This window comes from Chiloscyllium punctatum, chromosome 44, assembly GCF_047496795.1.
Source record: "Chiloscyllium punctatum isolate Juve2018m chromosome 44, sChiPun1.3, whole genome shotgun sequence".
Lineage (NCBI taxonomy): Eukaryota > Metazoa > Chordata > Chondrichthyes > Orectolobiformes > Hemiscylliidae > Chiloscyllium > Chiloscyllium punctatum.
This window is the reverse complement of record NC_092782.1, coordinates 52721839-52749725: the sequence shown is the minus strand read 5'-3', so window position 1 is coordinate 52749725 and position 27887 is coordinate 52721839. Positions and strand designations below refer to the sequence as shown.

Below are 27887 nucleotides of genomic sequence, written 5' to 3'. Positions count from 1 at the left end.
AAATATAGTTGGATAAATATATTTTATTTGCACAAAAACCAAAATAACTGCAGATGCTGTAAATCAGAATCATAAACAGAAGCTGCTGGAAAAGCTCAGCAGGTCTGGCAGCATCTGTGAAGAGAAATCAAAGTTAACATTTCAGGTCCGGTGACCCTTCCTCAGAACGTGAAATGTTAACTTAGATTTCTCTTCACATATTTTATTTACAGTCTGTAACGTTGTGTAGAACCTTGAGTGCTTCAGGTTTCTTGAGCAGCTGGCTTGCTAGCATTCCACTGTCATCTGTAGAATCAGTTAGTCCAGCAGCAATAAGCTTTTTTATACAATTGGTATGCTGGCCTGCACAGGCCATGTGCAAAGCTGTAAAAGAAAGAATTTGGGTTCATTTACTTGATTTTACAACCACAGAATATCCCAAAGTGTTTTCAGTCAATGAAATACAGTACTGTTCTTTTGAACTGTGGTCACAACTGTAAGGTAGGAAACACAACAATCAGTGTACATAAGTTCAAAAAATTGTTTCCATGATGTTGGGTTGAGAAATAAGAATTATCCAGGACACTGGGGGGAATTCTCCAAATAGTCCCTTGGGATATTTTATGTTTCCCAAGACAAATGATGACATGTCAGTTTACTATCTTGTTCAAAAGATGGAATCTCCGATAGCTCTGGCTGAAATATCAGATTTTTAAAAAGATTTTAGATTACTTACAGTGTGGAAACAGGCCCAACAAGTCCACACCGACCCTCCGATGAGCAACCCACCCAGACCCATTCCCTTACATTTACTCCTTCAAGGACACTACGGACAACTTAACATGGCCAATTCACCTAACCTGCACAGTTTTGGACTGTGGGGGGAAACCGGAGCACCCGGAGGAAACGCACGCAGACATGGGGAGAATGTGCAAACTCCACACAGACATGTTACTCTAGTCTCTGAAGTAGTATCTGAACTCTCAGCTTTCGAATTGAGAAGTGAGCCATGTATAATTGGAAAACATATTTCACCAACCCCACACTTCAAGTGAGAATTAAAAACAGAACAACTTTTGTTTCTACCTATTTCCTTCCTTTTTCTTCTCTTCATGCTTATATTATTTTTTTCTATTCTTACTTTTATTTTGCTTTTTAACTTGCGTTTTTTCTCAAATGATCATTTTACAATTCATGAAGCCTCCAGTCATTCTGTGCAAGCAGCTAAATAACTAGTTCCTGGCCATTGTTTATGGTATTCTTAGACCAGTCATTACTGTAAATTGGAGCACTGCCAGATGTCACCTTTGTCCCTGAGGACTATGAAATCCATCTCTGCGCAGTGGAAATAATTTTATCCCACTCTCGAATGAATCCAGTAATATCAGAATTCACCATTTGAAGAACTGAGGGAGAAACCATAATCAAAGTCTGTGATATAATATACTAGAACCAAAATACCTATCTTTTCACCTTCATAACATCAGCCTTCTCCTGCTTTCCCTCTCATGACCATGTCACCTATTGTTCATGTGTCAAGCAAAAAACACGTTCTTTTTATTCCCACTAATGTGAAAATGTAAATCGCCTTGAAAAATACCAAAAGGAGGGGGAGAAGTAACATTTGAGTATGTAATTTATTGTGGATAATACAAAAGTATCACCGGATCTTTTTAAATGGAGGGACAATATTGATTTAAAACTTTTCTACTCTAAGGTCTAGTTACCTTAAGACCAAGGTAACGGTCTTAAGGTAAAAATCACACAACACCAGGTTATAGTCCAACAGGTTTAATTGGAGGCACACTAGCTTTCGGAGCGATGCTCCTTCATCAGGTGATTGTGGAGAGCTCGATCGTAACAGAATTTATAGCAAAAATTTGCAGTGTGATGTAACTGAAATTATACACTGAAAAATTGATTTCTGTTAAGCCTTTCATCTGATAGAATACAGTGATAGTTTCACTTCTTTCATGTCTAAATCACAAAACCCTTTTTTTTAAAGTTGCATTCTCGGGTTAGCTGTTAACAATGGTGATAGCTAGACAATATGTTGAAGGTGTTAGTCCCCTGTGTTCTCTGTCTATGACCTGATGTTTAGATTGATTCTAATCTAAAAAGTGAGATAACAACAGAGTTTTACATAAATTCATGCAGTTTTTGAGCTCAGAGTTCTACATGAATGTATGCAGTTTTTGAGCAAAGTGCAATGTAACTCTGCAAGTACAAATTCACCACACAAAATATATGTGGGCATGTGGGTCTTTGTCGTGTGTGTGTGTGTGTGTGTGTGTGTGTGTGTGTGTGTGTGTGTGTGTGTGTGTGTGTGTGTGTGTGTGGTGCAATGGTGATCACCTGCAATGTGACATGAACCCAAGGTCCCAGTTGAGGCCCTCCCTATGGGTACCGAAATTAGCTATCAGCCTCTGCTCGGCCACTTTCCTCTGCTGCCTGTCCCAAAGTCCACCTTGGAGGATGGTCACCCGAAGGTCCGAGGCTGAATGTCTTAAGATAGCTAGCCCTTAAGGTAGAAAAGACTTAAATCAATATTGTCCCCCCCTCCAAGGTAAGGGGTGGCACGGTGGTTCAATGGTTAGCACTACTGCCTCACAAGGCCAAGGAACCGGGTTCAATTCTACCCTTGGGTGACTGTGTGAAGTTTGCACATTCTCCCCGTGTCTGCGTGGGTTTCCTCTGGGTGCTCCAGTTTCCTCCCACAGTCCAAAGATGTGCAGGTTAGGTGAATTGGCCATACTAAATTGCCCAAATTGTTCAGGGAGTGTCAGTTAGGTGCATGAGTCAGGGGAAATGTAGAGTAATAGGATAGTGGAATGGGTCTGGGTGGGATACTCTTTGGAAAGTCAGTATAGACTTGTTGGGCCGAATGGCCTGTTTCCACACTGTAGGGATTCTAGTAAAGGCTGAAGCCTTGGGTAATTCTGGAATCTTTTCTACCTTTTTAACTAACTAGTGAGGAGCAGTATGTTTGTTGCTATAGTAATATTCTTACTGTGCCATTTCCCTTACTTGCAGCGACCAAGTATACCCCAACTTTTGTCATTTATCTCAAGAGGGTTGGACTATAAAAGCAGCGATGTGCTATTGAGACTTTATAAAGCTCTGGTTAGGCCCCATTTGGAGTACTGTGTCCAGTTTTGGGCTCCGCACCTCAGGAGGGACATACTGGCACTGGAGCGTGTCCAGCGGAGATTCACATGGATGATCCCTGGAATGGTAGGTCTAACATATGAGGAACGGCTGAGGATCCTGGGATTGTACTCATTGTAGGTTAGAAGGTTAAGGGGAGATCTAATAGAAACTTACAAGATAATACATGGCTTGGAAAGGGTGGACGCTAAGAAATTGTTTCCGTTAGGCGAGGAGACTACGACCCATGGGCACAGCCTTAGAATTAGAGGGGGTCAATTCAGAACAGAAATGAGGAGACATTTCTTCAGCCAGAGAGTGGTGGGCCTGTGGAATTCATTGCTGTGGAGTGCAGTGGAGGCCGGGACGCTAAATGTCTTCAAGACAGAGATTGATAAATTCTTGATGTGACAAGGAACTAAGGGCTACGGGGAGAATGCGGGTAAGTGGAGTTGAAATTCCCATCAGCCATGATTAAATGGCGGAGTGGACTCGATGGGCCGAATGGCCTTCCTTCCACTCCTATGTCTTATGGTCTAACTCAGGACAAAGGACTGTGATTGAGTTGGAGGGCTGTGTTGAAGCTGCACCCTCCTTTTGCACTGTCAAAATCAGGGAAACCCAGGCTCCCTTTGATCTTCTCCAGTGTTTGTCTTTTCATCAGAGAGTATCAGATTAAATCCAGTGTATACGCCGTACTCTTTTCATTTCTTTATTGGCAATTAGGATGACTTACATCATCAAAATTAATTTAGCAAAAGTGCCCCATTTATAAAGCAGTACAAACAATAAAGCTGTGGCAGTGTCCTGTAAAACTTCAGCTTAACAATTGAGTGAGTTAAAATACTTACCAGAACGGCCTTTGACATCCCTTGCCTGTATGTCAATTCCTAACATCAGCAGAGTCTCTATGGTGTTAGTATGTCCCTCCTTTAAGACAATAAAACAAGTACAGGTTGGTAAGGTTATAGGATGAATACATTTGCTTCAAATATTTCACAAGCAAACAAATTTACTCAGCTTTGTTTCTGCAGGTTGCAATTAGTGGACGTAGTGTAAAAAGAAAATGTCAACTGCTTTGATAAATTTTAAATGCAGTGTGTTATGTTTAACTAAGTGAGATAACCCTGTTGTTTGTATCTCTGAGTCCTTAATTAACCAACTAATGCGAATGCAGCTTGTGTAGTAATTTGATGCTTATGGGTTTTCAAGACAGATGAATATTTATGAGAAAGTGAGGACTGTAGGTGCTGGAGATCAGAGCTGAAAAATGTGTTGCTGGAAAAGCGCAGCAGGTCAGGCAGCTTCCAAGGAGCAGGAGAATTGACGTTTTGGGCATATTGAAGAAAGGCTTATGCCCAAAACGTCGATTCTCCTGTTCCTTGGATGCTGCCTGACCTGCTGCGCTTTTCCTGCAACACATTTTTCAGCTCAGATGAATAATTATCAGCAGTAAGAAGTTCCACCACCATACTCTCGACCATCATCAGCCACAAACATTGAAATAATATTGTTAAGTCCCTAACACACCCCTGGTAACATACCAAGCACTAGTGTTTAGTTCCAATCCAAAGCTGTGAAGAAGACATAAAAAAGCTATAAAGGGACATAAATGGCTGACACGAATGGACAAATGTCTGGCAAATGATGAATAATGAGGAAAAATGTGAAATTGCCTATTTTAGCAGGAGGAATTAAAAAAAGCATATTATCTAAATGGTGACAGAATGCAGAGTTTCAAGATGGAGAGGAATCTGGGTCCAAGTGTATGAATTGCAAAAATTTAATATGCAAGTATAGTAAGTATTTATGAAAGCTAATAGAATGTTATTGTTCATTGTGAGGGGAATTGAATACAAAAGTAGGGAGGTTTTGCTACAGTTGTGTAGGGCACAGGTGAGACCACATTTGGAGTGTACAGTATTGGCCTCCTTATTTACGGAAGGGTCTAACTACATTGGAAGTGGCTCAGAGGCAGTTTACTAGACCAATACCTGGAATGTTTCCTCTTGTGAGAATCTAGAACGAGGGAATCCTTTTTTTTTCTCAGAGGATCTTGAGTTGTTGGAATACTCTTCCTCAAAAGGCTGTCAAAGTAGAGGCTGAATACTTATAATGGCAGAAGTTGATAGGTTCTTGATAGAGATAAAGATCAGAGTGAAAGATTATTGCATTAGGCATGAGTGTAGAATAATCAGATCAGCTATGATGGAGCAGGATTGAGGAGCCAAGTGTCCTTTTCTGGCTCCTAATCCATATGTTTGTACAGGCTCAAAGGTAGAAGATAGAGGGTGGTGGCGGAGGGTTGTTTGTCAAACTGGAGGCCTGTGACCAGTGGAGTGCCACAAGGATCACTGCTGGGTCCACTACTTTCCATAATTTATATAAATGATTTAGATGTGAGCATAAGAGGTATAGTTAGTAAGTTTGCAGATGACACCAAAATTGGAGGTGTAAGGGACAGCAAAGAAAGTTACCTCAAATTACAACGGGATCTGGACCAGATGGGCCAATGGGCTGAGAAGTGGCAGATGGAGTTTAATTTAGATAAATGTGAGGTGCCGTATTTTGGGAAAGGAAATCTTAGCAGGACTTATACACATAATGGTAAGGTCCTCGGGAGTGTTGCTGGACAAAGAGTGCAGGTTCATAGCTCCTTGAAAGTGGAGTCGCAGGTAGATAGGATAGCGAAGAAGGTGTTTGATATGCTTTCCTTTATTGGTTATAGTATTGAGTACAGAAGTTAGGACGTCATGGTGTGGCTGTACAGGACTTTGGTTCAGCCACTTTTGGAATATTACATGCAATTCTGGTGTCCTTCCTATTGGAAGATATTGTGAAACTTGAAAGGATTCAGAAAAGATTTACAAGGATGTTGCCAGGGTTGGAGGATTTGAGCTGTAGGGAGAGGTTGAATCCTCCAACGGCCATTTTCACTGGAGAGTTGGAGGCTGAGGGGTGATCTTATAGAAGTTTTATAAAGTCATGAGGAGCACTGATAGAATAAGTAAACAAAGGCTTTTCTGAGGTGAGGGAGTCCAGAACTAGAGGGCATAGGTTTAAGGTGAGAGGGGAAAGACATAAAAGAGACCTACGGGGCAACGTTTTCACGCAGAGAGTGGTACGTGTATGGAATGAGCTGCCAGAGGAAGTGGTGGAGGCTGGTACAATTGCAACATTTTAAGAGGCATCTGATAGGGTTTAGTGGGATATGGGCTGGGTGCTGGAAGGTGGGACTAGATTGGGTTGGGATATCTGGTTGGCATGGATGAGTTGGACCGATGGGTCTGTTTTCGTGCTGTACATCTCTATGACTCTGTGTTCTACCTCTAAACTATGTGACAGAGGGCTTCTGTTGCTGCAGCGATATCCTCACTGCCAGTAAGTTCCCATATTGCTAGCTTACAATATTGTCTATCCTTTGCTGGAGGACTCCTGCTGGTAGCTTGTCCTGTATGCTGAATTAATCTTCATCAGGGAGAGTGATTCAGGGACCATGGTAGAGTGGGAGGGCTGGCTGAAAGTCCTGTCATCCCACAATGCAGTCACTTCACATGTGATTCATGTGGCATTCATTTAAGTTTCTCATGTGGAATGGTTTTAAAAGCTTTCCGAAAATCCAAGTCAAGTGCATTATAGTGAATTGCATTTTATACTGTTAGAGACTCACTTCACCTTCAACCACAAGACCTACAAACAAATCAACGGGATGCCTATGGGATCACCAATATCTGGACTTATAGCAGAAGTGGCTATGTAGAGGTTAGAATGAACAGGCCTGGCCATGATCCAGCCTAAGCTTTGGGTCCACTATGTGGATGACACATTTGCCATCATCAAATGTGACAAACTAGAAGAAACCCACAAACACAAACAACATCCTCACCATTATAAAGTTCACCAAAGAGGAAAAGCATAACAACCGACTCCCCTTCTCGGATGTCACTGGAGAACAAAAAGCCAATGGAGAACTATAGACCGGCGTTTACAGGAAAGCCACACACAGACCAGATACTCAACTAGAGGAGCAACCATCCCAACACCCACAAATGGAGCTGCATCAGGATATTATTTAAATGAACCACAATACTGCAGCACCCCAGAATTACAAGAAGCTGAGGAGAAACATCTATACAACACATCCAGATAAGTGCAGTACACCGATTCCTGCACAACAGACTTAAACAGGAAGACACAACACGCCCAGAGAGTATAGCCATTCTATCATACATCAAAGATATCTCAGAGATGACAACCAGATTACTCTGGTCCCTTGGCATCATGGTAGCCCACAAACTTACTGCCACACTGAAACAGCTCCTGATGAATTTAAAGCTCCTGATGAGGTGTACCAGCAACCAGCAGAGTGAACGTCATTCACATTTACAAAATACTCTGCAAGGACTGCAACAAATATTACATTGGACAGACGGGAGGAAATTAGCCACCAGATATATGAGCACCAGCTAGTCACCAAAAGACATGACCAACTATCACTAGTATCCATACACACAGGTGAAGGGAGATACCAGTTCAACTGGGACAATACACCCATCCTTGGACAGGCTAAACAAAGATGCGTGGGATTACGAGAGGACTGGCATTCAAACTGGAACTCCATGAACAAACATATAGATTTGGACCCCATTTACCAACCTCTCAGGAAGAAAACCGGAAATGATATCAACCACCACAACAAACTGAGACAAATAAATTGGAAGCAGGACAGAACACCAATGTTTCATTGGTGGCTCACTGACAACATTAAATAGAACATAGAATATTGCAGTGCAGTACAGGCCCTTCGGCCATCGATGTTGTGATGACCTGCGAAATTACTCTGCCCATCTAACTGACAACGTTCCATTACTATCCATATGTATGTCCAATGTCCACTTAAATGCCTTTAACGTCAGCGAATCTACTACTGTTGCAGGCAGGCCATTCCACGCCCCTACTACTCTCTGAGTAAAGAAACTACCCCTGATATCTGTCTTAAATCTATCACCCCTCAATTTAAAACTATGTCCCCTCGTGTTAGCATTCACCATCTGAGGAAAAAGGCTTTCACTGTCCACGGTATTTAACCTATGATTACCTTCTATGTCTCGATTAAGTCATCTCTCAACCTTCTTCTCTCCAATGAAAACAGCCTCAGTTCCCTCAGCCTTTCCTCATATGACCTTCCCCCTCCATACCAGATAACATCCTGGTAAATCTCCTCTGAACCCTTTCCATAACTCTCATATCCTTCCTGTAATGCGGTGACCAGAACAGTACGCAATACTCCAGGGGCAGCCTTACCAGTGCTGAAGATGTGTTGCTCGAAAAGCGTAGCAGGCCAGGCAGCATCCAAGGAGCAGGAGAATCGACGTTTTGGGCATAAGCCCTTCTTCAGGAATGAGGAAAATGTGTCCAGCAGGCTAAGATAAAAGGTCAGGAGGAGGGACTTGGGGGAGGGGTGTTGGAAATGCGATCGGTGGAAGGAGGTCAAGGTGAGGGTGATAGGCCAGAGTGGGGTGGGGGCAGAGGTTAGGAAGAAGCTTGAAGAAGTTCTCTTCCTCCCTCTACAAGGTTCTTGAAGAAGCTCTCTTCCTCCCTCTACAAGGTTCTTCCTGACCTCTCCGCCCCCACCCCACTCCGGCCTATCACCCTCACCTTGACCTCCTTCCACCTATCGCATTTCCAACGCCCTTCCCCCAAGTCCCTCCTCCCTACCTTTTATCTTAGCCTGCTGGACACATTTTCCTCATTCCTGAAGAAGGGCTCATGCCAGAATCGTCGATTCTCCTGCTCCTTGGATGCTGCCTGACCTGCTGCGCTTTTCCAGCATCTGCTGTCCTCACTTTCTCCTCGCGGCCTTACCAGTGTCTCGTACAGCTGAAGCATGACCTTGTGGCTCCGAATCCCCCTTCCAATAAACACCAACACACCACATGCCTTCTTAACAACCCTATCAATCTGGGTGGTAACTTTCAAGGATTTATGCACCTGGACACCGAGATTTCCCTGTTCATCTACACTGCCAATAATTTTACCATTAGCCTAGTACTCTGCATTCCTGTTATTTCCTCCGAAGTGAACTACCTCACACTTTTCTGCATTAAACTCCATTTGTCACTTGTCAGCTCAGCTCTGTGACTTATCTATGTCCCCCTCTAACCCACAATATCCTTCGGCACTATCCACTGCCTATCTTAGTGTCATGTGCAAATTTACTAACCTATCCTTCTATGCCTAACTTCAGATCATTTATAACAATGACAAACAGCAGTGGCCCCAAAACAAATCCTTGCGGCACACCACTGATAACTGAACTCCAGGATGAACATTTCCCATCAATCACAACCCTCTGTCTTCTTTCAGTTGGCCAATTTCTGATCCAAACTGCTAAATCACCTTCAATCCTGAAACTCCTTATTTTGTGCAATAGCCTACCGTGTGGAACCTTATCAAATGCCTTACTGAAATCCATATACAGAGGAACCTCGATTATCTGAATGAGATGGGCGGGCACTATTTCATTTGGATAATTGATTTATTTGGTTAATTGATTTCTTCTGGGGCTCGGAGTTTCCTGTGAGGTCTGCTCCCTGTTCAGGAGATTTGGCAAAAGCACACTGTGCGCGAGACCTAGCCCCCTGCCTGCCCCCATCTGTCAACAATGATGACATAAAGATCGAAGCCAAAGGCTCTGCAATCTCCTCCCTGGCTTCTCAGAGAATCCGATGATAAATCCCATCCGGCCCAGAGGTCTTATCTATTTTCAGATCTTTCAAAATTGTTAAAAACTCCTCTTTGTCAACCTCCATCCCATCTAATCTTGAAGCCTGTATCTCTGTATTCTCACTTTTCCAATGTGAATATGGAAAATTTTGTCACCCATGTTACCTAGCATGGGTGACAAAATGTCTGAGAACAATCCCACCAGCTCAGCAAGCAGACTTACAGCCTGACACTTTTATATTTAATATTGCTTGAAGGATTTATGTTTGGAAAATAGATTTAATTTTTGTGAACATGTCTGGAGTGGTTCATTTCAAAGAGGTCTTTTAATGTTCACTGTGGACATCGATGATTTTTTTTAACCAGGCTTCCTGTAAATCACATGACTGGTGAGAATTGCTTGCTTTGCTGTCGTCCCCTGCTGGGATTGTCTTTAGCAGTAACTGTCTTGGAGAGGAGTTTGTTGATTTGTTTCAGTTAGAGGAAAGCTTGCTGAGAACAAGCTGCCCAACCATTCTCTCTTACTTCTGTTGAATTCAGGGTGAAACCGATTTGTGTTTTTTGAAAGATTGATTGAAAGAACATCAAGGAATTGTATTCTCTGAGCAAGATGTGTCTGCAAGGCTTTCAGAGACACTGTGTGGCTCAGTGGTTAGCACTGCTGCCTCATAGTGCCAAGGACCGGGGTTCGATTCCAGCCTCAGGCGACTGTCTGTATATTGTTTGCACATTCTCCCCTTGTCTGCGTGGGTTTCCTCCGGGTGCCCTGGTTTCCTCCCACAATCCAAAGGTGTGCAGGTTAGGTGAATTGGCCATGCTAAATTGCCCATAGTCTTCAGGGATGTGTAGGTCGGCTGCATTCGTAGGGGGTAGGTGTAGAGTGGGGGAGTGGGTCTGGCAGGGTTGCTCTTCGGAGAATTGGTGTGGACCTGTTAGGCCGAAGGGCTATTTCCACACTGAACAGACTTTGAAACAGTCAACATGTTACCTGTTTTGCCTTCAAAGATAACCTATTGGCAAAATGTTTTTTCCCAGAAAGCTGGTTTCTTTCACTTTTCCTGAAGAGAAAATATGCATCTATTTTCTTGAGTTTCACAGAATCATAGAGATGTACAGCACGGAAACAGACACTTCGGTCCAACTTGTCCATGCTGACCAGATATTCTAACCTAATCTAGTCCCACCTGTCAGCACTTGTCCCATATCCCTCTAAACCCTTCCTATTCATACACCCATCCAGATGCCTTATAAATGCTGATATTGTACCAGCCTCCACCACTTCCTCTGACAGCTCATTCCTTGCATGCGCCACCCTCTGCATGAAAAAGTTGCCCCTTAGGTCCCTTTTATATCTTCCCCTCTCACCCTAAACCTATGCCGTCTAATTCTGGACTCCCCCACCCCAGGTAAAAGACCATGTGTATTTATCCTATCCATGCCCCTCATAATTTTATAAACCTCTATAAGGTCACCCCTCAGCCTCCGATGCTCCAGGGAAAACAGTCCCAGCCTATTCAGCTTCTCCCTATAGCTCAAATCCTTCAAACCTGGCAACATCCTTGTAAATCTTTTTGGGACTGTTTAGTACATAAGTATTTGTGCTTCTATGCTACTGACTGTCAAAGGTAACTGAGTATTGTGTCTTCATTGCCTACCTTGTGTTTTTATAATAAATCTAGAATTGTATTTATTAAGAAACCTGGCTCATCGATATTGTTGTTTAATACCTGACATAGACAAGGTATTTGACTGGTCATTTTGGTAACTGGGAGAATATATTTTGTGTAAATTATGACTTGTGGAGTACAGCCACCAAAGTAATCACTTGGATTTTCCGATCCAGAGGAATTTGCATTATGCAACCCTGTACAGGATTCCATGCAAACAAACAATGAGCTCTGTTATAGGAAACTAGACATGGATAAAAATCAAGATAAAAATAGGTTTTGGCCAGGTGTCAACATTGTGTAAGGTGGTGAGGGCTATTTGTCTTGAAGTCAGCCACATGGATGGATAATCACAGAATTTCTGCCAAAGAAGGAAATTTCACAGAGATGCAGCTGGCTTTATCTTGCTGTTTACATAATTGTATAAAACCAGTCAAGAAACCATACTTTCATCACACTTACTTTCAGGGAGGCATCAAATAGTTTTGTAAAACCTTGAGGAAGATGTGTCTTAATGTGTTGAGCCGAGCACATCACTGGGCACTGACAGACACAATTGTCTCATTTGACAGGGATGATTTGCAGCTTTCTAGAAGTGCTGTTGCCATGACAACTGGGCAGCCTAGCGCGTACTGCTCAGCAGTTATCCCTGACATCATCTCTTGATAACTGACCTTTGCTGCATAATGCAGGGCTGTTAGCTTTAGTTCCGTGGCTCTTTCATTTACATTCACGCCAAGCTCGGTGACCAGGAAACGAATGGCTTCATCCTGGGCAGTTACCGTGGCTCGGTGCAGAGACTGAGCCCCCAGGGCATCAGTGGCTAAGAAATCAGCCTGAAATAGACAAAGGGATTTGTGGGTCACCACAAAGGTTGAAGCACAGCTAACGTCTTTTCACACCATCGTCTGACCTAACAAAGCCGACCTGTTCTTTTAGCCAGAATGTAGTCTGAATGTGGAACAAACAATCAGGAGACTTTCAAGTGAATAACACAGATGCAGAAGGGAAGCTAGATGACCACAGTAAGGAGAAGTGAATAGCAGGACATGCTGATAGGGTGAGGTGAACAAAGGTGAGGAACATACTATGACATAGCCAAGCAGAGCCAAATACTTGATGTCTATGCTGTACATTTTATGTCACTTCCCAATCAGTTTTTCAGTTAGACTTAAATTAAGATAGATTAAAGACTAGATTAGAGTGGTGCTGGAAATGCACAGCTGGCCAGGCAGCATCCGAGGAGCAGGAACATTGATGCTTCGGGCAAAAGTCCCAGCCTCATTCCTGATGAAGGGCTTTTGCCTGAAACGTCGATTTTCCTGCTCCTCGGATGCTGTCTGACCTGCTGTGCTTTTCCAGCACAGCTCTAATCTTGACTCCAATCTCCAGCATCTGTAGTATCCACTTTCTCCTAGATTAAAGACTATACAAGGTCCCAGTGCTACCCAATATATTTTTGACAGATGAGGGCTATGGGGTGGTTGCGGGGTTGAGATGTTGAGTGGGGAGGGGTGATGGGAGATTGGAAAGGGGATTTGACACCACAAGGATTTTACTAATTAACAGCATAGGCTTGAGGGTCCCAAGTTCTATCCAAGCAGAGCACTCAATCTGTAGCTGTACATTTCATAAGTTGAATAGTAAGTACTAATATAACAGTATTTTGAAGCGGTTTCTCAGGAATTAAAGGAAAGTTAGGTAAAAAATTACGGGAGAAGAGGTAGGAGGATATGCTGATAGAATTATATAAGGCAAGGTTGGATGGGTTGAGGCTCATGTGGACCTGGCATAGTCCTGCTGGGCTGAATGGCCTGTTTCTATGCTGAACATTCAATGTAACACACAATGTTAGTGCAAGCTGTCTAGCTGATTGTCCAAGCTTAATGAGATGACCTACCTCTGCCCTATGCTGGTGATACAGACTTCTATACCAGGTTTCCACCCAGTAACATTACACATCTAACACTCTATTCAGCAAGTCAGACTGGAACTCACTTGGTGCTTCTCCAGCAAGAGTTTAGCAATCTCAATGTGGCCATTCTGGACTGCATCCATGAATGGAGTGACTCCACAGCTGTCTTTAGCATCTGGCTTGTAAGCACACCTACAAACAACCAACAAGAACATTATAAAGCTCACATTGCCCAATGTCTCAAAGCATTTTTGAGGAATTGTTTTCATACTGACGCCTAGGCTCAGATGAATTTCACAAGTGTATTCCATTTTGGTGAGATCACAACTAGAGACCAACACTCTCCTCAGCTACTGCCAAACACTCACTCACCCACATTACAGAGGCAGGGCTGTAGAATGACTTGGATTGGGACTTGAATGTGGGAAGTTTAGGGATGGTGCTATTAATGAAGATAATAGCTCTAAGTTCAGGAAACCAGGATGTGGAAACAGTTTATGTATCAGGTAAAGGCAAAAGTTACTTGCATGATTAGTGAACACCACACTGTAAGGTGGACCATAGGGGAGGAAATAATGGTAGCTTGTCAGAAAGTCAGGGTGAGAACTGTGGCAGATTTTATTTTATTCACTGACTGGAAAAATCAGGTAGACAAAGGTAGCCTTGATGAGCAAGGCATGAAATCTCTTCGGAGTAGTTTCTTAGAACAGCATGTTTTAGAACTGGCCATACTAGGCCTGGTATTGTGCAATGAGAACATTACCTGGGTCTCTGGGTTACTAGCCCACCACTTCATCCTCATCTCTGGAATCTGTGTACAGTTTTGGTCCCCTTAAGCCAGGATATAATTATATTAGAAGAATTTCAAAGAAGGGTCACTTGATAAATTCTAAGTTTGTCTTATGAGGAAAGGTGGACAGCTTGGGCCTATATTTATTTGAGAAGGTGAACTTGTTGAAATGTAAATGATCTTGGGGAAACTTGATAGGATGCATGCAAAAAGGATATTTTCCCTTATGGGAGAGGCTAGAACTAGGCAAAAGTAAAATTTTAAAAATAAAATGTCTCCCATTTAAGATGGGGATAAGGATTTTTTTCCCCTCTCAGAGGATTATCAGTCTCTGGAACTGTCCCAAACAGCACCAGAGGCAGGGTTACTGACTATTTTCAAGGCTAAGTTTGACAGATTTTTGATTGAAATGGGAGTCAAAGAGTGTATGAAGTAGACAGAAAAATACAGTTGCGGTCACAATTAAATCAGCCACGATCTTAACAAATGGCAGAGCAGTCTTGAAAGGCCGAATGGCCTACTCCTGCTCTGAATTCATATGTTCGTATGTATTCCAAGCAATAAGCTGCTCAAGAATGAAAACAGCTGCATTTTGTTCCCAAATATTGTATTCAGGTTTTGCTGCACTGAATTTCCTAAACATAAATAATTAGGAATAAATAATTAAAATAAACCAAGATAAAAGCTCAGACTAGTTTCCTGTATCAGGAGCATTTTCCATTGATTCAACACACAATAGACCCTTGTCACTTCCAGTGTTCTGAACAATTATGATATTGCTTGGGAATTATGTTCCTAACCTAGTTATGGTGACAATAGGAACTTGCGCCCCCCCCCCCCCCGCAGCTTTTGAACAACAAGGATATAACAGTGTAAAAGCAAAATACTGCAAATCCGAAACAAGCACGGACAATGCTGGAGAAACTCAGCAGATCAGCATATTTGTGAAGAGAGAAACTGTTAACTTTTTGAGTCATAGAGTCATAGAGATGTACAGCATGGAAACAGACCCTTCGGTCCAACCCGTCCATGCCAACCAGATATCCCAACCCAATCTAGTCCCACCTGCCAGCACCCAGCCCATATCCCTCCAAATCCTTCCTATTCATATACCCATCCAAATGCTCTTAAATGGCGCAATTGTACCAGCCTCCACCACTTCCTCTGGCAGCTCATTCCATACATGTACCACCCTCTGTGTGAAAAAGTTGCCCCGTAGGTCTCTTTTATATCTTTCCCCTCTCACCCTAAACCTACACCCTCTAGTTCTGGACTCCCTGACCCCACGGAAAAGACTATTTGTTAAGGATGCAATAATATTAACAAAATACGTTTAACATGTTGCACTTTTGGGAGGAGATTGGGAAACTGTACTTGAACTGTTCCATGTCCACACTGTTGTAGACCTCAGCATTGCTTAGTTGCCAGGATTGAATATTCCTGAACATATTTCTACTGAAGTCAGAATGTCTATGGCACAAGGCTGAGGGGCATCAAGCAGCACTATGTGCCCTAGACTCTACCTCCACTGGGAGGTTAGCAGTATTCATCAACGCAGCATGGAATCCAGATATCCAGCCTGGTCTGCACACTGCAAAACCTGCATGGCATGGAGTAACCCAATTTTAATGACAGTTTGGTTTTACTAACATGATCTGGTGCACTTCCCATGAAAAATTTGGGATTGGACTCGGCGACTATTATGTACTTCGGTAAACAGCTTCATCATGTTAGTAAAAATGAGCTTACCTTTTTAGAAGCAGCTCTGCAGCTTCAAAGTGTCCATGCATAGCTGAATAAAAAGAAAAACATTTTGCAAGTGCAATCAATGAGTGCTGTTCTTGCAAGGCTGTTGACAACCAGCTACATCTCAAAAGGGGCATTGTGTGTTTGCTGAAAGACCATTTTGCTAAACATTTGTTTCCTCCTCATCACGCACACAATATGATCTGTGTCCAATGATTTATCGTTTTGCAAACAAAAAAAAAATCACCATGCCGTAAACAATGCATAGCACCATGGCCCAGTGGGCGGCACTCAACTCCGACTGGGAGGTGGTGGGTTCAGGTCCCACTCTGCTGACTTGAGCTTAAAACCTAGTTTGACAATCCAGAGGGATGGTTGCACTGTCCGAGCTGCCATCTTTTAGATGAGGCATCAAACTGAAGCCTGGTCTGCTCTGTCTGGTGAATATAAAAACCATTAAAGAGCAGGGTGACACTTCCTCTTGTCCTAGCCACTATTAATCACCGAATTGTTACAGTGCACGAGGAGGTCATTGTACCTTCATCGATTCTCTTCCCTTGTGCCAATCTCCTGCCCTTTCTCCATAACGGTTTCCTTCTATCTCCTCACTGATATCACTAAAATAATTGATCTCATCATTTATCAACATGTTGCTTTGATGAGATTTGAACTCATAGCCTAGAATAAAAATCTGGTACTATAACCCCCATGATGTTTGCACAGAGAATATTGAATTAGATGAGATACTAAAGGGTTTCTCGAACTCGATCCTGACAAGGGATCAACAACCTGGGGGTGGAGGTAATGGGCAGAAGAAGATTTTTGTAAAAAATCTCAGCTTCCCCACAAATAGGCACAGTTTATTTGAAAATGGTGATGTAAATTATTCAGCACAAACCTTGTAGTATGTTTGAAGGACATACATTCTTCTCTCTCACAATGATAATTCCTTGGGGACTCATCATACACAGGCTTCCTGCCATTAAGGCTGTTTTGAAATCATGGCTTGAATTGCATTCTATTGAGCCGCACTGGGAACATGCAGTGTTTCTCATTGACGATAATGCAGGGGTTGCCTAGCAACACCACATGCCTGGCCTGCAGCAGGGTAGGGAATCAGCATTCTTATGGATTTTCTCCCCTTTTCTCAATATCACTGTTATTCGATCTTGGTGGATTTAACCCTTCAAGGGTTGCTGTGGATCAGTTTTGTTCTACAGAGATCCACTGTCACATCACCTACCACCCCGGTGAAATGAGAGGCCTCTGTTAACACTTATCTTTAATTCTCACCAGAGCTGGCAGTACTGGTCACTGCTATATTCCTCTAAATATCATCATATTGCCTCAAAACGTCCCTGCTCCTTCTAGCAGCCTTTCCCCACTACTGGCTCTCCCAAAATCATCCCTCCAATTTTTTTGATCTTTCATTAGATAATAGACAATAGACAATAGATGCAGGAGTAGGCCATTCTGCCCTTCGAGCCTGCACCGCCATTCAATATGATCATGGCTGATCATTCCTAATCAGTATCAGATGTGGGCTTCACTGGCCAGGCCAGCAAGTATTGTCCCTTCCTTCATTACTCAAGAAGCAGTCCTAGTCACGTAGAGATACCAATGTTGTTAAGGAGGTAGTTCCAGGATTCTATCCAGGTGACTGTGAAGGAATGGTGATATGTTGATATCATATGAAAGGCCAGTATGGTGTGTGGCTTAGAAGGTAGCTTGCAGGTGGTGGGGTTATCATATATTTGCTGTCCTTGTCAAAGAGTCATAGTCCTACAGCATGGAAACAGACCCTTTGATCCAATTCGTTTGCACCAACAGATTTTTTTTTAAAGATATAGAACCAAAGCAGGTAGGTGGAATTAACTTTTGTGCTAACAGAATTGTGGAACAGAATGGAGGGGCTGAATGGCCTCCTCCTGTTCCTCTATTACCATTAACCTATATGAATGAGAAAACCTATTCACTATTCATCTACCGTAATGTACATTACCATTCAGTGCACACTTGACATCTAACACCACAACCAATGCCTGGTCAACTTACCTACAGTGTGTAGAGGAGTCCTCTGTATTTTGCTCTCCACATCCCAGATATTTGGGCTGACCTCAAGAAAGTATTGGATAATTTCAGGGTCGCCTTCTCGGCAAGCAATATGGAAACTGCTCCAGCCATCCTTGTTAGTCAGTGCCAGACTCGCCCCACTCGTAATCAGGTCTTTAATCACTTCAAGGTTCTTCCTGGTGCAAGCCATCATCAATGGTGTCCTACAAGGTATTCCCAGAAGTTAACCCTTAAGAAGCTTCACCCCTCCGACTCTCTTGATTCAGTAAAGCAAAATGATCACTTGGTGTAACACAGATTCGATCAGACTAGAAAAGTCACCTGTTCATTCTTTATCGCCCACAACTCTCCCCAGGGTCTCCTGGGAAAGAAAGCAATTTACATACACCTTATCCCATCTCGTGTTACACAGATGGTACAGCACAGAGGATCGGGCCCACCGTAACCATTTTAATGTTTATGTTCCACAATACTCTTTCCATATGATCCTATCAGCATATTCCTTCCTCCATCCACTTATCTAACTTCCCTTTAAAAGCATCTATTCACCTCAACTGCCGCCAAGGCACTGAGATCCAATCACAGTCTTGATAAAGATGTTCCACTTAAATTTCCCATTGGATTTATTAGCAACAATCATATACTTATGGCCCATGGTTTTGGTTTCCCTCCACCAACTGTTTACATCTATGTTATGAAATCCCTTATAATTTTAAAGATGTGTATAAAGTTATCCTTAAATCTTCTCTTTTATAACGTGCCTTCCCCTGCCAGCTAAACCCTCATAATATTGGGCATCATTCATTTTGGCAATCTTATTTGGCACCTTCTCCGATGCACGATCGAAGCCCGGACATGACCCGGTGCTAGAGGTGTGCCTAACCAGATTGCACAACAGGTCCATTTACCATGCTACCCCATGGTGGGAAGGCCAGATGCAGGTTAATGACTATTCTGGGGAACACCTCTGCTCTGTCTGGATGTGCATCTAGCTTTGCATTGCTTGATGTTTTTATTGCTTGTTCTAAAGTGGCCTTTCTGTCTCTGGCAACATTCTGCAGTTCTTTTTGTAAAGACCACTTTAATTTTTGAATCTGTGGACTAAAGAAGGAACTGTGGGAGAAAGTTAAAAAAAAGACATTGGAACTCATTGTGTTTTGTGTCTACAATATTACCTTATTCAAGCAGCAGGGCTGATGCAAGACATCCTGTAGGGATGGTGTTGTGTAATAAGGATGGGTTTTGTGTGGGTGTAGTCTTGATTGTGTTGGGTATAGGGATGTTGTTTGGAGGGGTATGAGAACTATGTTGAATGGAGGGTGTTGTTTGGAAGGGTATGTGGATTGTGTTGGATGGAGGGTGTTGTTTGGATGGGTATGTGGATTATTTTGGATGGAGGATGTTGTTTGGAGGGGTATGTGGATTGTGTTGGGTGTAAAGTTGTTGTTTGAAAGGGTATGTGGATTGTGTTGGATGGAGAGTGTAGTTTGAAAGGGTATGTGGATTGTGTTGGATGGAGAGTGTAGTTTGGAAGGGTATGTGGATTGTGTTGGGTATTGTTTGGAGGGGTATGTGGATTATGTGTGTGTTTTGGAGAGGTACGTGGATTGTGTTGGATGTAAGAATGTTGTTTGAGGGTATATGGATTATGTTGTGTGTGATTTGGAGAGGTATGTGGATTGTGTTGGATATAGGGATGTTGTTTGGAAGGGTATGTGGATTGCATTAGGTGTGGGGATGTTGTTTGGAGGGAATGTATATTGTGGAGGGTGTTGTTTGGAAGGGTATGCAGATTGTGTTGGGTGTAGGGATGTTGTTTGAAGGGGTATGTGGATTATGTTGGATAGAGGGTGCTGTTTGGAAGGGTATGTGGATTGTGTTGGGTGTAGGGATATTGTTTGGAGTGGTATGTGGATTGTGTTGGGGTGGTGGATGTTGTTTGGAGGGGTATGTGGATTGTGTTGGATAGAGGGTGCTGTTTGGAAGGGTATGTGGATTGTGTTGGGTATAGGGATGTTGTTTTGAGTGGTATGTGAGGCCCTATTGGGTTTAGATGGTGTATTGTGGGAAGATTTCAATGGTATCCATTTTACCCCCTCCCTGCTTAAATAGAGCTTCACTTGATGAAGTGCTCCAAAAACTTGTGATTTCAAATAATTCTGTTGGATTATAACGTGGTGTCATGTGACTTCTGACTTTGTCCACCCCAGTGCAACACCAGTACCTCCACATAATATTTAAATGCTGTTATTATCTTAACATGTTCCATTTTGAAAAAAAGGGATTGCCCCGGAATATGAGTTCCTCTGCAGAGTGAATATTTCCAATATTATCAGACTTTGCTTCAGATTTTGTCAAAATAATTTGTATCTTTTAACTCTTTATTGTTCAATCCACTTCTGAGCACCATCTAGTGTCATAGAGCTGTAAGTACATGGGTGCAAGACAATTGATCTTCTGTTACCAGGAAATAAGCTGTTACTGCAAAACCACCAGTCACATGGTAACACTGGCTTTCTGACATTGTGAACATTATTCATTCATATACAAAATTGGTAATTTCAATACTCCCCAAAACCCGGTGAATTGGGACAACCAAAATATAAACCAGAGAAAATAAATCATCTATATTTACTCATGATCGGAAAAGAAAAGGTGGGTTAACAGAAAGGTAGATTTATCACTGCAGAAAGAGGTCACGTGGCCCATCCTGTTTATACTGGATTTCAAACATTTATTTGCCAACCAGCCATCAACTGTGGCTCCATAAAGGAACTCCCACTTTTGAGTCAAGACACTCTTCAGCTCATAAGCAAAGGCTGACACTCCTATGCAGTACAGAGATGGTGCTGCACTGTCAGAGGCGCTGCCTTCCAGGGAAGACATTAAACTGAGGCAGGTAAATGTAAGAGATCTCAAGAAGAGCAGGACACTTCAAAATGCTTTGCAGGCATTATTTATAAAATAATTATTATTGCAATATAGGAAGCAGTCAGTTTGTGCACAGAAAAATCCCATAAACAGTAATTAAATACATGGCCAGATAATTGTTTTATTGATGTTGGTTGATTGGTTACATATTGGTCTAGACACTGCAAAGGCCTCCTCAACTTCTCCTTGAAATAGTGACATTTGATCTTTTTATATATTTATTTATTACAGTGTTTGATTTTGGTTTCCTTATTTAATGAAGGATGTATGTGGGCTGGAAGCTGTTCAGAGAAGGTTTACTAGATTAATACATAGAATGGAAGGGTTGCCTTATGAAGAAGGATTAGACCAGCTAGACTTGTATTCACTGGAGTTTAGAAGAGTGAGAGGCAACTTGATGGAAAGATAGAAAATCTCGTGGAGTCTTGACAGGGTATACATGGAGAGGAGGTTTCCCCTAGTGGGACAATCCAGAATGAGGGGGCAAAAGTTTAAAAATAAGGAGTCATCCTTTTAAAACAGAGATAAGGGAAATCTTTGTCTCACATAGTGTTGCTCTTGAGTCTTTTCCTTTAAACGCCATAGAAGCAGAGTCGTTGAATATTTTAAAAGCAGGGATAGATATATTTTTGGTAAGGTATGAGACAAAAGGTCATTGGGAGTAGGTGGCAATGGGAAGTAATCAGAAGACCTACAATGTTATTGTACTGTGGTGCAGACCTAAGGGGCTGAGTGGTCTACTCCTAATTCAAATGTTTGTATACATCTTCTATATCTGCCTGAAATGGAGTTCATCCCTTGACTATTCTCATTGACTGGAGATCCTCGATTGGAATTGCTAACCTGGGCCAATTAGGGAGGCCTGGCTGACAGATATAAACAGGCATGCTGAGGCGACATGGTGGCCCAGTGGTTAGCACTGCTACTTCAGCGCCAGGGTCACAGGTTCGATTCCCGCCTTAGGCAACTCTCTGTGTGGAGTTTGCACATTCTCTCCGTGTCTGCGTGGGTTTCCTCCGGGTGCTCCAGTTTCCTCCCACAGTCCAAAATTGTGCAGGTTAGGTGAATTGGCCATGCTAAATTGCCTGTAGTGTTTAAATAAAAGGAGGAAAAAACATAAACAGGAACGCAGGCCTCTTGTGGTGCAATGGTAGTATCCCTATCCCTGTACTGGGAGATCCAGGTTCAAGTCCCACCTGTTCCAGAGGTGTGTATTAATTTCTCTGAACAGGTTGCTTAGGAAAAATAGGCTAAATTAAGGGAAAAGAAAACTGGAGATTCAGCATTGCCATTATCAGGTTTTGCGTGTTATTGGTCCACTGACCAGATGGGTATTTTCCTAGTGGTGGAAATATTGAATAAAGTTCCCACACAATAGTGTCTTTTTACTGAGTTGCACACACACAACATAGATGTTGAGGGGAAGTGTAAACACTGCTGTGTAGTGGTAGTTGGGGGCAGGGCAAAAGAAGTAGAGAAAAAGAACTTAATAAGAGATTCAGAGGGTCTCCTCATTCTAGGAATTTATTCTGAGCTGGATAGTCAGAGTCCACATACTGTGCAAATGTGAATAAAGGGTAACTTAGTGACGGGATAGCAGGCCCTGTGCAGATATCTTTAACACATGATTTTTAAAGTTCTTTCATGGGGATATGGAGGTTGCTGGCTAGATTGACATTTCTTACCCATCCCTCATTGCTCTTGAAACAAAGGGCTTGCTCGGCCATTTCGGAGGACAGTTGAGTCAAGCACATCGCTGTGGGACTGTAAAGTTGAACACTTTTACTTTATCTTTCTGCTTTATATTCTATGTTTTGGGTTTATTTTTCTTTAAGACAGTGCCAGACATTAGTGAAACTGTACAACACTTTTCACTGCATTTTGTAACAGAATACATGTGACAATAAATTTTTAAAAAATCAAGGACATAGTTCAGACCAGATAAGGGTGGCAGATTTCCTTCCCTGGAGGACATTATTGAACCAGATGATTCTTTATGGCAACTGTCAGTGGTTTCATGGTCACAGTTAGGATAGCTTTGAATTAAAGATTTTATTGGATTAAAATCTTACCATCTGCCATGGAGCATTCAAACCCTAGGTCCACCCAACTTTAGCCTGGGGTTCTGGGTTACTAATCCAGTGACATTACCACCAGGCCACCAGCTCCCTTTGTTGCGGGCCGTCTTAATGTCAGGCAAACAAGAAAGAACAAACAGCTTCTTCTCCATTTTCAAACAGTGCTGCCACTTACCAATCAGCTTTCTTCAAACAGTCAATCCTGGCCCCTTGGGCTAGCAGGTAGCTCACACACATTCTGTGACCCATTGACGCCGCTTCATGCAAGGCTCGCTTGTAGTCGCTGTTGACCAGTTCAATGTTGGCACCGAGCTCCTCCACCAGGTATTTAAGGATCGGCAGATGCCCATACCTGGCAGCATAATGCAGCATGGTGTCACCTGATCTTCCAAAGTGACCCTTCAACACTGCATCCAGAACACCTTCATCTTTGCCCAATTCCTCCTTGAGATGGGAGAGATTGCCTTCTTGTATTGTTCTAATGAGATGCTTGACTTTGCCTTCACAGGTCATCAGTTGCAACCCTCAAAGGAAATTGCTCTCACACGAAAAAAAGTTCAACTCTCACTTGTAACAATCTGCCTACAAACTCGTCTGCTGGTGCAGTAAAACCTGATATGAATCTCCAAGTCTAAAGCTTTATTTCCTCCTTCTCCCGAGATGACTGACTCCCTCATAGAAGCAGGTCTTCAATGCTAATAGGGACCCTCTGAGGTCTCACCCTGATGACTGTTATTTGCACACATGAATCCTTATCACAAAACACAAGTTCTGTTCAGTGCTGTCTTCTTCAAGCCAATGCACATACACATATTCAGATGTTTCAGCCCCACCTCCAGACTATCGTGGACCGACTAAAAACATTCCCTGGGAGTTCTGAGTCAGGAATTGCCCATCAGCACAAAGGAGAAAAGATAGGGTAGGTTGACATTTTGGAGCTTTGAGCAACCATTGTCAGTAGCGATTTGATTCAGCCAGAATTTCGAACAATTGAAAATAAAAAAGAACTCTCATCAGTTAAACATGTTTATATGGGTGAACCGTCATTTTAACCCCTCAGATAGTCAACATTTTCTGTGCAAGAGCCCTCGGAAATGTATCAATATTTGTAGAGAAACCCTTGGAAATGTATCAATATTTGCAGGTAATCCCCGAGAAAAGTGACAGTGTCTGCAGGGAAGAGTGTTAATATTTACTGGGACCCCGCAGTCAAACATAATATAACTGCACGGGATTCTCAAAAGTATTTGCAGTGAGTGCGTCAAACAGAGGAGCTCCCGAGATGCAGAAAAGGATCGAAAAAGGTCCCCAAAAAGAGAGGCTTCAACAAACCCGCGGAAAGCTGCCAGTTGTCCTTGAATGAGATCAACACTTGTTCAGAAAGATCCCACCCACTGCTGACTGCGAAGTGACAGCCAGTGGATTTCCTAAATAGTTATCCAGAGATTTGCGAGGTTTGTGGGAACTGCAGACTCACGGAGCGGTTCGGAATTACATCTAACCCTGGGAATTGACATGTCCCAGTGATGAAGAACGGGGGGGTGGGTGGGGGGTGGACTTCGCCAGCTTGCAGGATTTAACCACCCAGTGTCCTGGAGATGGTGAGTGGTGAATAACTCAGGAGCAGATGGAGCATCCTGTACAGGACCTCTGCATCATATCAAACTGAGTTCTGTACCAGGCCGGATTTCCTAATCCACTGCCAGTGTCTAGGCGATAATTACAGTGACCGGTTGACAAGAATGATTCCTCGTAGAAGGAACTTGAGCTATGAGAATAGATTGAGGAATTTGGGAATGTTCCCCTTGGAGCGAAGAAGGCTATCTGATATAAGTTTTTCAAAGCACGAATAGGATAAATAGGACGAAGCTGTTCCTGCACATAAAAGGAACAAAGGGCACAGTTACATTGATCTGCAAAGGAATGCAAGAATGGACTGAGCGAAAAAAAACGTTTTCAGGCAGCAAGGAGTTAGGTTCAAGAATGCATTGCCTGAAAGTGTGGTGGAGGGAGGTTCAGTTATGGTGTTCAAGAGAGCATTGGATGGTTAGTAGAAAGTAAAGACTGCAGATGGTGGAGATCAAAGTCGAGAGTGTGGTGCTGGAAAAGCACAGCAGGAAGGGAGCCCTTCCTGATGAAGGGCTTATGCCTGAAACGTCAACTCTCCTGCTCCTCGGATGCTGCCTGACCTGCTGTGCTTTTCCAGCATCACACTCTCAGCATTGGAGGATTATTTGGATTAAAAATAACATGTTGGGGGGAGGGGGGTGGGGTGGGGATGGGGGAAGCAGGAGATGGCACTTCATTGAATGGACCAGTGCAGGCCTCCTATTACACCACAATACTTCTGTGATTCTGTACGGTGGAGTTAACTGACAACCAAGCCAGTTGACTTAAATGAAAGGGCATGTTCAAACTAATGTTGGTCTCTGTAATGGGGAGACTCAGTGAATCCCCAGGTGGTTGGATGACTGATTTGCGATGCAGAGTGATAGCATTAGTGTGGGTTCAGTTCCCATAACAGCTAAGGTTATCATGAATGTTCCACCTTCACAACCTTGTCCCTTTCCTGAGGCATGGTGACCCTCAGGTTAAACCACGATTGATAATGTCTCTCTAATGAGAGAGCAGCCCTGTGGTCCTCTGGGACTACAGCGTCTTTACATTTACAACAGAGATGCTGTCTGAGGGGGTGATGGAAGTGGCAGATTCATTCGTAACTTTCAGAAGGGAATCGGGTAAGTATTTGAAAAGAAAAATAAATCAAGGCCATGTGGGAATAATTGTGTATCTCTTTCAAATAACAGCTAGGGCAGGCACCAGGAGCTGAATTAGTTCTTGCTGTGCTTCTCAATTGTGTGATATCTGTTCATCTGTGCAAACCTTGGCCCAGTCCTTATTGGGATCCCTATAGTCACACTTACCACTTTCCTGTTAACCCAGGGGCACTGTTGACCAGCTGGTCATGGGAAATAAGATTATGATCAGCTGATTATGATCATGATCACACACTCTGTCTCACATACTCTTTCTCAGACTGGCATTGCAGCTAGAAGGGGTTCTGGTCAGCGACTTGAAAATGTGGGTGTCTGCCAAAATTTTCATATGACTTTTAAAATCTTATTTTACAGCTTGACCAAAATCACAGGAGTGGCAATGTTACAATGATTCAATGTGAGTAAACCTGTTTCCTTGCTTTTTAACACAATGACATTTTAATTGTACGCTGTTCTGTTTAATGACAGACTATTTTCTAAAGATAGGATTCTGAAGCAGAATGTTGGAAAAATAACCAATGAACTGAATAAGACAAATATTTGAAAATAATGATGCTATTTTAATATTGTTACCCTTATTTAAAATCTGAAGAAGTGAAATAAATTCTAACCCTGTTTAATTGTTTGCAGTCGTTCATTTTGAATGGTGATATTGGTTAAAAGGAGGAGTACTCTGAAATCAAGATGTCGGTAGGCTCAATGCTTGTATGCATAAAGACCCAGGTAGCCATCTGGTTTATAGAGTCATGGGATGATACAGCATGGAAACAGACCCTTTTGTCCAATTCATCCACTTGACCATGTTCCCAACTAAACTCGTCCCACTTGCCTGCAGTTGGCCCATAACCCTCCAAACATTTCCTATTCATGTACTTAGCCAAATGTCTTTTAAAATGTCGTAACTGTGCACTTGCCTGGATGAGTGCAGCTCCAACAATAATCATGAACCCAGACACCATCCAAGACAAAACACTAAGTGGCACACCATCCACCACCTCAAACCTTTCTCCAACAAGATCACACAGCAACAGCAGCATGCATCATCTACATGGTGGACTGCAGCAATTTCACAAGGCTGCTTCAATAACACCTTCCAAACCAGTGACCTTTGTTACTGAGACTGACTCGGGCAGCTGCTGTATGGGAGCACTAAGTTCTCCTTCCGTTCACATGTCATCTTGACTTGGAGCTATATTGGCTGTTCCCTCACTGTGGTTGGGTCAACTTCCATAAGTTCCTTCCTAACAACACTGTGGTTAAATCAACATCCCTTCCTTATAACACTGTGGGTGTCCTTACAGCAAAGCCTGCAGTTGTTCAAGAGATCACTGTCATTCTCTTTAGGCACCAGATGGCTACATTCTAACTGTGTATAGAAGTAAGTGATCTATGTGCTCTCAGTTCCTTTTGCTGATATGTCTCGACCTTTTTCCATCTGTTGCGATTCAGTTGTTGAGAAACAGTTTGATGCAGTGATAATCAAATGACCTGTATTGATGGGTACTAAAGGTCCCAAGTCACTATCTGAAAATATGCAGGTCGGTTTGACCATAGCTCCTTTCTCCTCCAATGTTTCCCAAATCAAATGAACTGTTCTGAAGAAAGGTCACTGGACCCGAAAATGTTCAGTCTGCTTTCTCTCCACAGCTGCTGCTGAGTGTTTCCAAAACTTTCTGATTTTGTTTGTGAACAGGTCATTTATTTATCGTAGGATCTTTGTGTTCAATATGACTATCACGTACAAATGCACAATCATCACTACACATTGGTGTCACACAGTCGTGTTATAGCAGAATGACATTTTGTTAATGCGAATCGCTTAAAATCTTTGACAAATTAGGCACACTGTTTCTAAAGCATGAACTTTTAAAGGCGATTCTGGCCCCATTAGTTTAAATGGTGCTACTATTACGCAATTTTCTTATAACACACGATTGCATGAGAATGGAACTACTGCGTTATAGAGAACTGACTGTATGTGAAAGGCCTTCTGGATATCTCTGAGTGATACAATTTTAAAAACAGAAAGACTTGCATTTCTAAATTTGTTTTCACAAT

General features: G+C 42.6%; 2 protein-coding genes across 6 annotated transcripts in view; one reads left to right on the top strand and one right to left on the bottom strand.

The window, feature by feature from the left end:
* Positions 1 to 5: 5 nt before the first annotated feature.
* On the bottom strand, positions 6 to 23924 carry ankrd16 (ankyrin repeat domain 16). The gene is made up of 7 exons (XM_072562933.1): positions 23228 to 23924; positions 18026 to 18246; positions 15974 to 16016; positions 13518 to 13626; positions 12194 to 12355; positions 3978 to 4056; positions 6 to 363 (listed from the first exon to the last, which is right to left on the bottom strand). Exons 1-7 carry the CDS (start codon positions 23563 to 23565, stop codon positions 203 to 205), a joined length of 1113 nt encoding a protein of 370 aa, XP_072419034.1. The 5' UTR covers positions 23566 to 23924; the 3' UTR covers positions 6 to 202.
* Positions 23925 to 24417: 493 nt separating this feature from the next.
* Positions 24418 to 27887, top strand: part of fbxo18 (F-box DNA helicase 1) — a 71698-nt gene continuing 68228 nt past the window's right edge. For 2 of the 5 annotated variants that reach the window (XM_072562928.1, XM_072562927.1), the window contains exons 1-2: positions 24513 to 25098; positions 26184 to 26226. In XM_072562928.1, coding sequence (XP_072419029.1) covers positions 24976 to 25098; positions 26184 to 26226 — 166 coding nt within the window. In that variant the 5' untranslated portion in view covers positions 24513 to 24975. The other 3 variants (XM_072562929.1, XM_072562930.1, XM_072562932.1) reach the window with 3 other exon arrangements.

Coding starts and splice junctions, on each gene's coding strand:
- ankrd16 (XM_072562933.1), bottom strand. CDS start 23,565: ATGACCTGTGAAGGCAAAGTCAAGCATCTCATTAGAACAATACAAGAA. Junction 13,627..15,973: donor GCAGAGCTGCTTCTAAAAAG/GTAAGCTCATTT, acceptor GGTTGTTTGTAG/GTGTGCTTACAAGCCAGATG. Junction 4,057..12,193: donor CCCTGCATTATGCAGCAAAG/GTCAGTTATCAA, acceptor ATTGTCTTAAAG/GAGGGACATACTAACACCAT.